Source organism: Schistocerca serialis, chromosome 1 (genome assembly GCF_023864345.2).
Source record: "Schistocerca serialis cubense isolate TAMUIC-IGC-003099 chromosome 1, iqSchSeri2.2, whole genome shotgun sequence".
Taxonomy (NCBI): Eukaryota; Metazoa; Arthropoda; class Insecta; order Orthoptera; family Acrididae; genus Schistocerca; species Schistocerca serialis.
In genome coordinates, this window is record NC_064638.1 from 1,216,696,982 (window position 1) to 1,216,710,295 (window position 13,314).

A 13,314-nucleotide genomic window follows, 5' to 3' on the forward strand; every position below is an offset into this window, starting at 1 on the left:
ACAGCAGTGGGTGTAGTTTTGTGGTAGAATCATCCGAAATTTCATATGTCACTAACAGACAGTTTCTGCAGTAACTGCAAACGATCTCAGCAGTGGCTGTTTAAAATTCTTTTTCTTGTACATGACTGTAGGTTGTGTAATATTTCGTGGCACGATGATCTGGACATAAACGACAAGACCGAAGTTTTGATCGTATTCCGACGACCTTCCTCAGGGTAAGACTGATTTTGCAGGAGGAAAGAAGCTTCTATTTATTCCCGCTAATCGGTGTCTTGTGAAACGTCATTGGCCAAAGAATGTAATAGGATGGTGATAACGAAATGGAGAGGTAAGGAAGGAAGCTATAAGACGGCCGAGTTGTGAGGTGAGTGCGGGGAGAGGAGGAAGCATGCATTGGCTGGCAAGGGGAGAGAAGCCGTTGGGGGGGGGGGGGGGGACAAGGCACGCCTATTAGTTGCAGTGCTGGCACTACAAACTGCGCGTCATGCTTACACGAAAGCAGACGAAAGGCTTGGAAGTAAAACTCGCTTTAAATGTTGTACGTTAACGAAACTGAAATCGTCATATATATGTTTGTCTACTATGCGCTCACAAACCATTCATCCGATTGCAATGAAACTTTGGTGAGTTGTTCTCCGAACGACCGAAAAGAGTAATGGAAAATGTTTCAACAGTTAGGTCAGTGTAGCATGCTTTGTCCTGTGTATGTAGCAGCTCTCACTGAATATTTGTAAATGGAGTGAAAGAATTTTTTCTGCTCCCTTTCCCTTTCGCAGCATTCAATCACATTCAATATAATTTTGCGAGCAACGCTACGTAATCCTGGTTTCCTTCTAACCGTAGGCCTACCGGTAGGGGTTGTTGGCGACTCCCGAGATGGGCCAGCAACTGCCTCTTCACTCATTTTGATAATGTTTAGCACAACTGCACAATAAAAACACGCAGAACAGTACAGCGCAAAACAATAACGAACCAGAAGCAATGGCTACCTTGTACAACACAGTCAGCTACGTAATGTTGGCAGCAGTCTAAACTGCGTGCCTACCGAAGCCTCCCGACGTTTACCGACTTCTACCGATTCAGGATTAGGGAGAGGCCTGCCATCTAAAAGTTTACACACTGTACGTGGACTACCTGGCTAGAAAATTACTGACAATAGTCTGCAAATCAGCGCTTGGCTTATGATGCACACGTTTCCTTCCCTATGTAAGCGTAGATATACTGCCAGTCACTCTACAGGTCTTTGCTCACGGCAGAGGCTCTTAGGGTGTTTGCACCATCGCATCGTCCAGTGCAGACAGTGCAGAACACAGATTCGCCATGTTGACGATGATGCAATCCCCCATTCCCCGACTTTACGCATTAGCGCTTTCTTTCCTTACACTTGCCTTTCTCCAAATGTTCACCAATGGAAAAAATTTGTAGAAATTTCTGGTGAGGTCGTCGGTCCCTAGGCTTACACTCTACTTAATCTAACTCAAACTAACTTACGCTAAGAACACCACACACACAGACACCCACGCCGGATGGAGGACTACAACCTCCGACGAGGGGAGCCGCGCGAACCGTGGAAAGCCGCCTCAGACGCGCGAAACTTCATATCTGTTTTCTTTGTCATTAAAAAATGTTTGTGAAGTGGGTGGAGAGCTTTGTTGGGTGGAACAAGAGTTGTTTGTTGTTGTGGTCTTCAGTCCTGAGACTGGTTTGATGCAGCTCTCCATGCTACACTATCCTGTGCAAGCTTCTTCATCTCCCAGTACCTACTGCAACCTACATCCTTCTGAATCTGCTTAGTGTATTCATCTCTTGGTCTCCCTCTACGATTTTTACCCTCCACGTTGCCCTCCAATGCTAAATTTGTGATCCCTTGATGCCTCAAAACATGTCCTACCAACCGATCCCTTCTTCTAGTCAAGTTGTGCCACAAACTTCTCTTCTCCCCAATTCTACAAGAGTATCGATGCAATTATACTACTAAGATCTAGAACGAGGGTTCAGCTTCAAAAAATGGTTCAAATGGCTCTGAGCACTATGGGACTTAACATCTGTGGTCATCAGTCCCCTAGAACTTAGAACTACTTGAACCTAACTAACCTAAGGAAATCACACGCATCCATGCCCGCGGCAGGATTCGAACCTGCGACCGTAGCGGTCACGCGGTTCCAGACTGAAGCGCCTAGAACCGCACGGCCACACAGGCCGGCCAAGGGTTCAGCTGACAGCAATTCTAAGGGTATTTATTACATTACAATCAGAAATACTTGCACGCAATATAGTTTTCGTGCAAGTCAAACAGAAAACCTTTCACGTACACATGTGGATCCAAACACAGAAATAATCTTAGTTCGTTCTCTGCGCAGCTTAGGAAATTCTTACTTCAACAAGCACGGAAATTCTTACTTCAACAAGCAACAGCAGAACAAGAGGAAACCTTTGGTATTGTAAAAACTTAGGTGATCATCGGTTTGCAAACCGATTAATTCAAAACGTTAATAGGGAGGCGTGATGAAGAAGCTTCCACAGGATAGAGTAGCATGGAGAGCTGCATCAAACCAGTCTCAGGACTGAAGACCACAACAACAACAACAACAGGGAGGCGCATTTTCAATTGCTATCTAAAAGACCTTTAAAAACACATCAGATATTGGCTTCAACTTAGTAATTTTCTGTAAAAAAACTACAACAAATGTTGGTAAATGAAACACTAAAACGCGATATGTTTTAATAAACCGGTGTTCTGGATTATCGTTTTTAATGTAATGTTTCACTTAAACATTTAACAAACCCGACTTAATTTTACTGTCAGTGATATACCAGCACATTACCTGGAATCGCTCGCTAACTCATCTTCAAGCAACTGTAGCTCAACGTCGTAGCCGGCCGGGGTGGCCGAGCGGTTCTAGGCGCTTCAGTCTGGAACTGCGCGACCGCTACGGTCGCAGGTTCGAATCCTGCCGCGGGCATGGATGCGTGTGATGTCCTTAGGTTAGTTAGTTTTAAGTAGTTCTAAGTTCTAGGGGACTGATGACCTCAGATGTTAAGGGCCATAGTGCTCAGAGACATTTGAACCATTTCTTCTTCTTCCACGTCGTATTTTTCAAAGTGCGCTCACTCCCCCAAAGATGCTGTGAAACAGAGCCTAGTACCGTTTCGAATGAAGCGCTTTTAAAAATCCGGATGCCTTACAAAAGGTAAAATTTTTGTGTCACTTACCTAGCTCAAGAACGTGTTGCACACTTCCCTGCGAAATGTTTTTGAGGAGATAAAGTTTACGTTGGAAAGCTTTTATTTTGTCGGCCTTACCATTGATGAGTTTATTTTGTTCTTGGAATCTCATACATAAATAATTTAGGACAGCCATAATATCTGCTAAAAATTCTAAACTAGCTGCAAATTCAGATTCTACAAAAGTGCCTTCGGGCATCCTTTCCCGTCAAAAAAGACGAGGCGACGGAGAGGTGTAGTCGAATAATTAGGGAAATCACTTTCCTTTTGCTCAACCAGCCTAGCTCGGCATGTTAGGGGATATCTGGATACTCCTCTTCTGATGAAATCAAAACTTCTTTGAACTGAGTATGAATGAGCCCGTGAGGGCGAACTAAGTTGACGATACGCACCACTACGTTCGTCACGTCTTCAAAACCGGTAATTTATACGGAAAGAGCCCCGTGGTGTGCAAAACAATGAACGGAAGGTCAATTCGGCATGTTAAGTTTCTTCCACAGTTGGCCAATAAAGACTTTAAAATTTTATTTACGGCTGTGGATCAGCAACTGTAAAGCACACTTTAAGGATAGAAATAATCATTCGTCAACTGCACTAATTTTTATTAAATTAACTTCTTAATAATGTGCAGATGGTTATAGAAAAACAAGCGTTGTATCATTTGAAAGACAAAGGCGAGCGAGTGTGCCGGACTTGGTCCAGTTCACTGCTACTAGCGCCACGTCATCGTAACTTGCCTGTGAGTAGCATACAAAGTATTGCGCCATAATCTAAGGATGAAACTAAAAATTAAAGTTGCTTTTCCAGACTTTGTCAACATATGCTTCAGTATATTAATGTTTAACTTGTTAAAGCTCGTAGTGATCAGATAAATATGTTTCCCTAAATACATCTTTCCAGATGAAAAACAAGTCGCGCAAAATAATAAAGCTAGAAATCCAAAAAACTGTCAGAATGTGCAAATGTATGTCAGAATCAACTGCTACAAGTTTCAAATTGATCGAAACAACATTTCGGTCAGAATGAACGTTTTTACGAAACATTGAAGGCGCTACATATTAGACTTAAAAAGTTGAAAATTCGTGTGAAGCTTCAGTTGGATATAAAAACATTAGCCATGGAACCCCATTAAGCTACCTCTAATAGTTTTCAAGTGATTTACTGAGAACTGAATTTGGAACATAAACGTTATTATTTTTAGTAGATTTAGTATCATTTATAATACTGATAGAAAGTTTTCATTACAGCACGTGACAAAACCCCTTAACTAATAGAGCTGTAACAAGTTGCAAGACTTTGATGCAAATACCAATCAATACAAGGTCTCTTAAAGATGTAGTTCACAGGTCATGTTCTACTGTCAGTTCCGGTCTAAAAGTTCTAAACGGTAAAGTTTAAATGCAGGGGAGCCAAAACTTGTTCTATGATTAAAGCCAACTTAACTCCATTCATACATAAATTTCGAAGATTGTAATTTGATTCATGACAGCATTATAGAATAATATTTACAGTAATAAAATAATATTTAGAGTATTACAAAAATATTTACAGGTTGCTACGTCCGCTGCGCCCGTATACGTATAAATACGGCCTGAGAAGCAATGAGGGCTTACTTTGCACCCAGCTATCAATCGGTCCTTCTCAGTCAAGCGCTGGTTTACGCGCTGCCTCGGGTGACGTCACAGCCAGGTGACAACTAGACGCATGTTTTCAGTACAAATAGGAAGTGAACTCGCGAGGACTGCACACTGCCCTGGATCACTTTGATTACGCGGAAGTAACTGTTTGTGTGCGGCCCGTAATGTTAACAAAACCGCGTGGCAAGTGGCGACCAATTAACTTTGATTGTTAGAAGTCAGGGTGAAAGACCATTTCATGGGAACTTAACGAAAAGGTCGCCTCTGAACTGCTCATAGTGCTGTTTATGATAGAGACATCCTTATCATTATGATTACCAGGAATATTACTATGTTTTGTGTAACTTTTTAAAAATATAATTGAATCAGTTTGAACTGAAAACTTTTATTTATAATCATATTTCGCGATCTCGCTGAGCAAAAAGAGAATAGAAACATTTATGTCAGTGAACAGTAGAAGAATGTGGACTTGCATACTGGAAACTATGGTCAGTATGTTCTCCATCGCTTTCTGGTTGAGCACAAAAATATTTTACAGGTCCTCGTGAAATACGGCGCCTCCGCCCCACATGGTGACTGATTATTTATATTGCCAAAACCTTTTACTTTAGCGCCCCGTCTGTGGTAACGGGGAACAGCGTTTCCCAAATGAGTCCTGTTCTTTCACCTGCCATTTCGACCGCTTCTCAGATAACTCCCCTGTAGATGTGTTCTTTACAGGAATCACATCCAAGATCTACACCGTCACATGAAGGTTGTCGTTCACGCCAAGAGAAAAAAGGGCAGAGTTGCGTCCTAATATCCCTGGACTCATCAAGGGCGATTGAGTACGCTAAGAGAGTTTCAGTTCTGGCCGCCAATTGTTCGTGGAGATTCCTTGCACTGTCGCTGATTCGTCGAGATATTGTTATACTAGAAAGTGGTACTCTACTTTATGCGGGAGCGGAGGTAATGTAAGATTCCTTGTCTCTACTACGACCTACGAAATATTCTTTATTAATGGTCCTTCCATAAACCGCTTTCCAGCTCTTGCCAAACGCAGAGCAACTCTATACACTACTGGCCATTAAAATTGCTACACCAAGAAGAAATGCAGATGATAAACGGGTATTCATTGGACAAATATATTATACTAGAACTGACATGTGATTACATTTTCACGCAATTTGGGTGCATGGATCCTAAGAAATCAATACACAAACCAACATCCTCTGGCCATAATAACGGCCTTGATACGCCTGGGCACTGAGTCAAACAGAGCTTGGATGGCGTGTACAGGTACAGCTGCCCATGCAGCTTCAGCAGCATACCACAGTTCATCAAGAGTAGTGACTGGCATATTGTGACGACCCAGTTGCTCGGTCACCATTGACCAGACGTTTTCAGTTGGTGAGAGGTCTGGCGAATGTGCTGTCCAGGGCAGCTGTCGAACATTTTCTGTATCCAGAAAGGCCCGTATAGGACCTGCAACACGCGGTCGTGCATTATCCTGCTGAAATGTAGGGTTTTGCAGGGATCGAATGAAGGGTAGAGCCACGGGTCGTAACACATCTGAAATGTAGCGTTCACGGTTCAAAGTGCCGTCAATAAGAACAAGAAGTGACCGAGACGTGTAACCAATGGCAGCCCATACCATCACGTCGGGTGGTACGCCAGTATGGCGATGTCGAATACACGCTTCCCAATGTGCGTTCACCGCGATGTCGCCAAACACGGATGCGACCGTCATGATGCAGTAAACAGAACCTGGATTCATCCGAAAAAATGACGTTTTGCCATTCTTGCATCCAGGTTCGTCGCTGAGTACACCATCGCCGACGCTCCTGTCTGTGATGCAGCGTCAAGGGTAAACGCAGCCATGGTCTCCGAGCTGATAGTCCATGCTGCTGCAAACGCCGTCGAACTGTTCGTGCAGATGGTTATTGTCTTGCAAACGTCCCCATCTGTCGACTCAGGGATCGACACGTGGCTGCACGATCCGTTACAGCCATGCGGATAAGATGCCTGTCATCTTGACTGCTAGTGATACGAGGCCCTGGAGATCCAGCACGGCGTTGCGTATTACCCTCCGGAACCCACCGATTCCATATTCTGCTAACAGTCATTGGATCTCGACCAACGCGAGCAGCAATGTCGCGATACGATAAATCGCAATCGCGATAGGCTACAATCCGACTTTTATCAAAGTCGGAAACGTTATGGTATGCATTTCTCATCCTTACACGAGGCATCACAACAACGTTTCTCCAGGCAACGCCGGTCACCAGCTGCTTATGTATGAGGAATCGGTTGGAAACTTTCCTCATGTCGGCACGTTGTAGGTGTCGCCACCGGCGCCAACCTTGTGTGAATGCTCTGAAAATCTAATCATTTACATATCACAGCATCTTCTTCCTGTCGGCTAAATTTCGCGTCAGTAGCACGTCATCTTCGTGGTGCAGTAATTTTAATGGCCAGTAGTGTAACTACCTCTACTAGTCCTTTCCCAGCACTTTTCACCATCTTCGGGATAAATTAACGGAAGAAGAGGAAATGGAAACGAGTACACATTAGAGAGAAATACATACAGAATTGGGTTCGTTTCGCAGTACCCTTAACCAAAATAAACAAAGTACTGGTTAACACCTCATTTGCGATGCAGAATTCTCTTCTGCAAGACTTTGCAACATCTTCAGTTCTTCCTCTCTGCTAGCCCCTATGGTTTCACTTTACTTTCCCGATTGCAATTTGCTGTAGTGTGTTTCAAATGTCGATTTTCTTACACACGCAACTACTGGACCTCTCTTTAGACATTTGACTTTATCGTCACACCCTGCAAAATTAAGAAAGTCCCCACTTGGCTTTAAATGGACTTTAAGAAAACTTAGTTTTTTCGGAGCAGATTGTTCCTTTATTCTAGCAACTGCCTTGCCCTTACCAATGTCAGTATTGAATAAACCGCTAATCATGATACCCGGCAGTGCACGACGGCGACTTCACCGCGGAAGCCCAGTTGAGGCGAGTGGTGCTGTTGGACCCATACATGGTGCACACACTCCGTGCACCGCGCTTTGCACGGGCGTGATTTTCCGTGTGGGGAGGCCCCCTGGCTTAGGCTGTGGCGTCCGTGCTCGGTACGGGATCTTCCTCGTATTTTGCGTTGGCGTATTTACGACTCTTCCGCCAGCATACGGGCTTCCTGGGGCATGACAGGTTTTCCACTGTCACGGTGGTATTTCCCGACCGCCGGCTTACTGTGCTGCGGTAACCGCAGTAAGCGTCATAGCTGATCATAGCTGATTGGCCTCCTTGTCTCACCTACGTAGGCAACTCTCCACTCACGACGTAATTCATGTACTCAGGCAATATTACGTTTCTTCACTGCGTCCTTGGTGGAACGTATGATGTGATGTAGTAGATCCTGTGGCTGGTGGGCAAAATCGGTATGAAACCTCGCCAGCGGAGAACGTTACCTAGCCATTCACTGACGCTCTTCACATGTGTTAAGTGCATAAGCGCGATCTTCCCTTTCTTGCCTTCTTCTCTTGTTTTATTCTGGTTGCCTTTCGCTGCATTTCTTATTATGTAGTTCTCAGAAATTGTTGTGTAGCACCCTCAGTTCTTCTTTCATATTATTTGTATCACTTATCTGGTGGATTACGACCAGTCAGCGTTTGCAGACCAGAATACTTACGAACTTGGCGATTGTGGCTCTCCGCGAGCGGATACCGACTTTGTGGCTTGACTTTTGCTACACTTTCACTTGATTCACTTTTAATACACATTTCAAACCCACAGTGACACGCACACATACTAAATTTTAATTTTTGCCGAGGGCATTTGATCCCAACGTCCAAGAAACAAATTCAAATATTCCAAATCTTACACTTCTAGTCGACCTTTTCGGGAGCTTTCGATTGGTAATCAGACGAATGTCGGAACTGCAAGTCCCGAAATATTCCTTGTTAGCATTCCCCCTGTCCTTCTCCCAAACAGCCCAGACATTCGGCTGCAAACGATTGCAACTCCTTAATGGGCCCCATCCAAACAGCACCCTGCACCGCTTTCTGTGTAGAATGAAAGACATATGGAAGTATGACTCAAGAAATATAGCGTGCACGATGATAACGGGGACAGCGTAATTTGGGATGGAAGTTAAGACAGTACTGACAGTGTTGAAATAAATGGTGTCAGAGAAGTTAACACTGACATCAGCCGCCGTTTTGATAAGAAGCCTTCCTCTCCTGTGTCGCTTACCTACAGTATAATCATTTATCAATATCATAACAAGAACAAAAAATCCGGATAACTACGAGCTGGAGTCGTGCATCGAGAGTTCCGTACAAACTTTATTATGTACCCAGGCAGTTCATTCATCCCGGGATTAGAGTTAGACGATTTTTCCCTCCCATCATATCGACAATGGAGAGATATCAAGATGTGTGATGTAAATGGCAGTATATTTTGATTGCATTGACATAGAAGCTTAAATCTTTTACACAGGAAAGGAACAGTAGACTTTAATATGTGGTATGAATTTCAGCTCCATATGTCTACTCGTTTCTGAGAAAAAGGGTCTTAAAAGACAGGTAGACAGTCGGACAACAAATGACATCCTATTATTTTTTCGTATGATATAATTAAAAATTAACAATTTTCAGATTTTTTCCTTTACGTGTACTGTGAAGCCTTGCTTCTTGCCTAGTTGCACGATTCTAGGTAAACGCCATCATGTTGGAAGTACATCGCCATTCTGTCATGCAGTGAAACATCTTGTAGTAACAGCGGTGCAACATTACGTAGGAAATCAGCATACGTTGCACCATTTAGATTGCCATCGATAAAATGGGGGCCAATTATCCTTCCTCCCATAATGCCGCACCATACATTAACCCGCCGAGGTCGCTGATGTCCCACTTGTCGCAGCCATCGAGGATTTTCCGTTGCCCAATAGTGCATATTATGCCGGTTTACGTTACCGCTGTTGGTGAATGACGCTTCGTCACTAAATAGAAAGCCTGCAGAAAATCTGTCACCGTCCCGTAATTTCTCTTGTGCCCAGTTGCCATGGTACGGATGCAATCGATGTTGATGTAGCATTCTCAACACCGCCGCTTTTGAGATTCTCGATTATCGCGCAATTTTTCTGCTACTGGTGTGCGGATTAGCCGTGACAGCAGCTAAAACACCTGCTTGGGCATCATCATTTGTTGGAGGTTGACGTTTCACATGTGGCTGAACACTTCCTGTTTCCTTAAATAACCTAACTATCCGGCGAACAGTCCGGACACTTGGATGATGGCGTCCAGGATACCGAGCAGCATACATAGCACACGCCCGTTGGGCATTTTGATCACAATAGCCATACATCAACACCATATCGACCTTTTCCGCAAATTGATAAACGGTTCATTTGAACACGGGTAATGTATCACGAAGCAAATACCGTCCGCACTGGCGGAATATTACGTGATACCACGTACTTACAAGTTTGTGACTATTACAGCGCCATCTATCACAAAGCGAAAAAAGTGGTCATAAAACTCTGAACGTCGCTGCTAAGGTTCAGTGACTGCGTCAGAATTATATTGGAACAAATAAGCCCTCTGTCACCAATATTAAGTCAAAATTGACCTGGTTTCAACGCTACTATGAGAGTCGTCTTCAGAATTAGACTAAGACAGTCTAGTTGCAACCCTTGTACACAGTACGAGCAGCCCTTAGCGGCTCGCCATCTCACAACTGTTCACGACGTCGCTTTTCTGCATCTTTTCCAGTCAGTACAAACTTTAATTTTATTAATATACTATATACCTAATACGCTTTAGAACAGTTAGTCTAATTCTGAAGACGACGCTCATAGTAGCGTCGAAACCTGGTCAATTTTGACTTAATATTTGTGACGGAGGGCTTATTTGTTCCAATGTAAAACATTCATATTTCGTTAAGTACTACACGAATATGTAATAAAAAATGGCGGTTCCTATTTTAAAAAACGCAGTTGATATCCGTTTGACCTATGGCAGCGCCATCTAGCGGGCCAACCATAGCGTCATCTGGTTTCCCCCTTCAAGCTAGACAAGTTCCGTTCTTTGTAGTTTTTTCGTTTGACGCCTATTTCGTGAGATATTTGGGCCGGTCACTATCAATGGACCACTCTGTATACATTTATGAGGGAGAGGGAGACAGAGAGAGAGAGACAAACGGATAAAAATCACGATGATTACAAATCAACAATCTTCGGATTTTTTCCTACGTTAGTGGGTAGTACGGTATAGGCTTTGATCTGTGGGTTTGCGAGATTACAAATATGTGACATAAAGGCCCGTATCTTTTGACTGCATTGACATAGAAGCTTAAATTTTCTACATCGCAGGGGGACCATAGGCTTAGTAAGTAACGTAAATATGAACCTAACACGTCTACCTGAGGTTTCTTAATAGTCGGATTGGTAGAAAGACAGATAAAAGAACGGTACTGTAAGGGTTCCGTTTCTACCGTAGTAGTAACCACTATGGGATCATTCTAGAACTTGATTAAGTGTGAGCATATTATCAATAGCTTTGAACAACTTTCATAGATCGCTTACGGGACTTCACTCTTTCGGGCCGGCCGCGGTAGCCGAGCGGTTCTAGGCACGTCAGTCCGGAACCACGCGGCTGCTACGGTCGCAGGTTCGAATCCTGCCTCGGGCATGGATGTGTGTGATGTCCTTAGGTTGGTTGGGTTTAAGTAGTTCTAAGTTCCAGGGGACTGATGACCTCAGAAGTTAAGTCCCATAGTGCTCAGAGCCATTTGAACCATTTTCACTCTTTCCCTGTTTCTTGGCTCCCTCAAAATTAGGGGTGCAGCTTATATTCGGGTGTGTCATTATGGCCGTTATGGTTGTGTAGATCAGCATAGTGACAATTTATTGTAAACACGGTGTACAGATGTTGACCCTGTACGTTATTTGTCTTATATAACGTAAACCCTTACTCGCCCGACAATCCTGAAGGTTTTATTGGTTCATCGGTCCCGTGTAACACCATGAATAAGTGAATGAATAAATGAATGGTGCACTGTACCTCTTCTTGCCCGGGGCTAACATCGGTGAAACGGCACCCGTCGAGCTGGTCCGTGTTCTCCTCATTCAGCTGGCTACAGGTGAAGCTGCTCCAGTCGATGTATGTCGGAGCAAACGGGATAGCTTCGAAGCGTCCAGGTAGCAGCAGCAGCAGGAGCAAGAGCGACGACAACGCCAGGTACACGGTGTTCACCGGAGCCATGCTGCAGGCTCTCTGCAGCTGTGACTGAAGGCGTTCCCGCCAGCTGCCGAGAGCGGTTCTTCCCCGCCAAGGCTAGCCGCAGACGAAGGTCATTTCTTCGAAGAGCCTCGCGCATGTGCTCCGTGCGCTGGGCAGTAAACAGCAGCGCCGTAATGTTTCCCGACCTGTACTTGTTTCCGAGAGCGTCTACGCACTCTCAAGCAGTGCCTGGGAAAGAGCGCAGGGCACTAACACGACAGATAAAAGGACGGACGCACTGAATTACACACCTCTCATCTGACTTGGAATTCTGGAGGACATTCTTAAACGTTGTGATTATCTCGTAGGCAAGGAAGCAACTTTCAAAGAATGAACACCTATTTCAACAAAGGTAAATGAGTGAAACACAACTGTCTTCCGTCATAAATGTTTCTAGTAAACGATATACGTAGATGAACAAACACTTTCCGTGTTTTTAATAACTTTTCTTACGTCTTGATCACGATTTTATTTTTCCAACAACCTAACACGTTTCGACTACACGGCATTTTCAAAGAAAGTGTTATTTCAGTCATATAAAATTTGTTATTAGATACCTTTTATCGCGTCAACGTTCTCGACCATGAGACAAGTGCAGATTACTACCAATGGAAAATTGTGGAAGCCAAGTAGACTAAACGGCTAGGGGAGCTGGGTACGTGGTACACGGTGAAATTTGTTTCTGTTTACAACCACAATTTACATCGTTGCATCATGTAAAACAATTTGATCACTAAACATCGAAATCACTTTGCAATGTTTTACAAAAAGGTTTTACTTTACAAAACAAATTGTAATAGACTACTTTTTCTTTTTACGAGTACGTTGGAAGAAAGGCCAGACTGGCGCTGTGGCAAACTGTCTGTTTTGTAAAGTATTATCTTTTTGTAAAGCAATACAGCAGCTCGGCCCTACGCAGGCATCCTCTCCCCGCACGACCAATAAAGAATTAAAAAGCGAGAGGTAACGTCGGGTGCATTCCTAAACTTTAAATTGCCGACACTAACCCCTTGAAATTCTTTTTGATATTTACTGTTCTGCGTAAGGCACCATACAGGTCACCTGTAATGAGGGTGCCATTCTCACAAATAAATATTTTGTACAACTTTTTCGATCTGTAGTCAACACCAGTAAGTGAACATACACGGCATGTAGAAAGAAATTTTGATAGTGTGGTCAATTTACAA

The 13,314-nt window shown here is 43.7% G+C and overlaps 1 protein-coding gene across 4 annotated transcripts in view; it reads right to left on the reverse strand.

Annotated features, from left to right (window-relative positions):
- The window catches only part of LOC126419026 (toll-like receptor 2), a 171,171-nt gene extending 159,056 nt beyond the window's left edge, over positions 1–12,115 (reverse strand). For 3 of the 4 annotated variants that reach the window (XM_050086097.1, XM_050086089.1, XM_050086114.1), the window contains exon 1: positions 11,909–12,115. In XM_050086097.1, the coding sequence (XP_049942054.1) occupies positions 11,909–12,109 (201 nt within the window). In that variant the 5' untranslated portion in view covers positions 12,110–12,115. The remainder of the gene's footprint in view (positions 1–11,908) is intronic. The other variant, XM_050086105.1, reaches the window with a different exon arrangement.
- Positions 12,116–13,314: the final 1,199 nt, after the last annotated feature.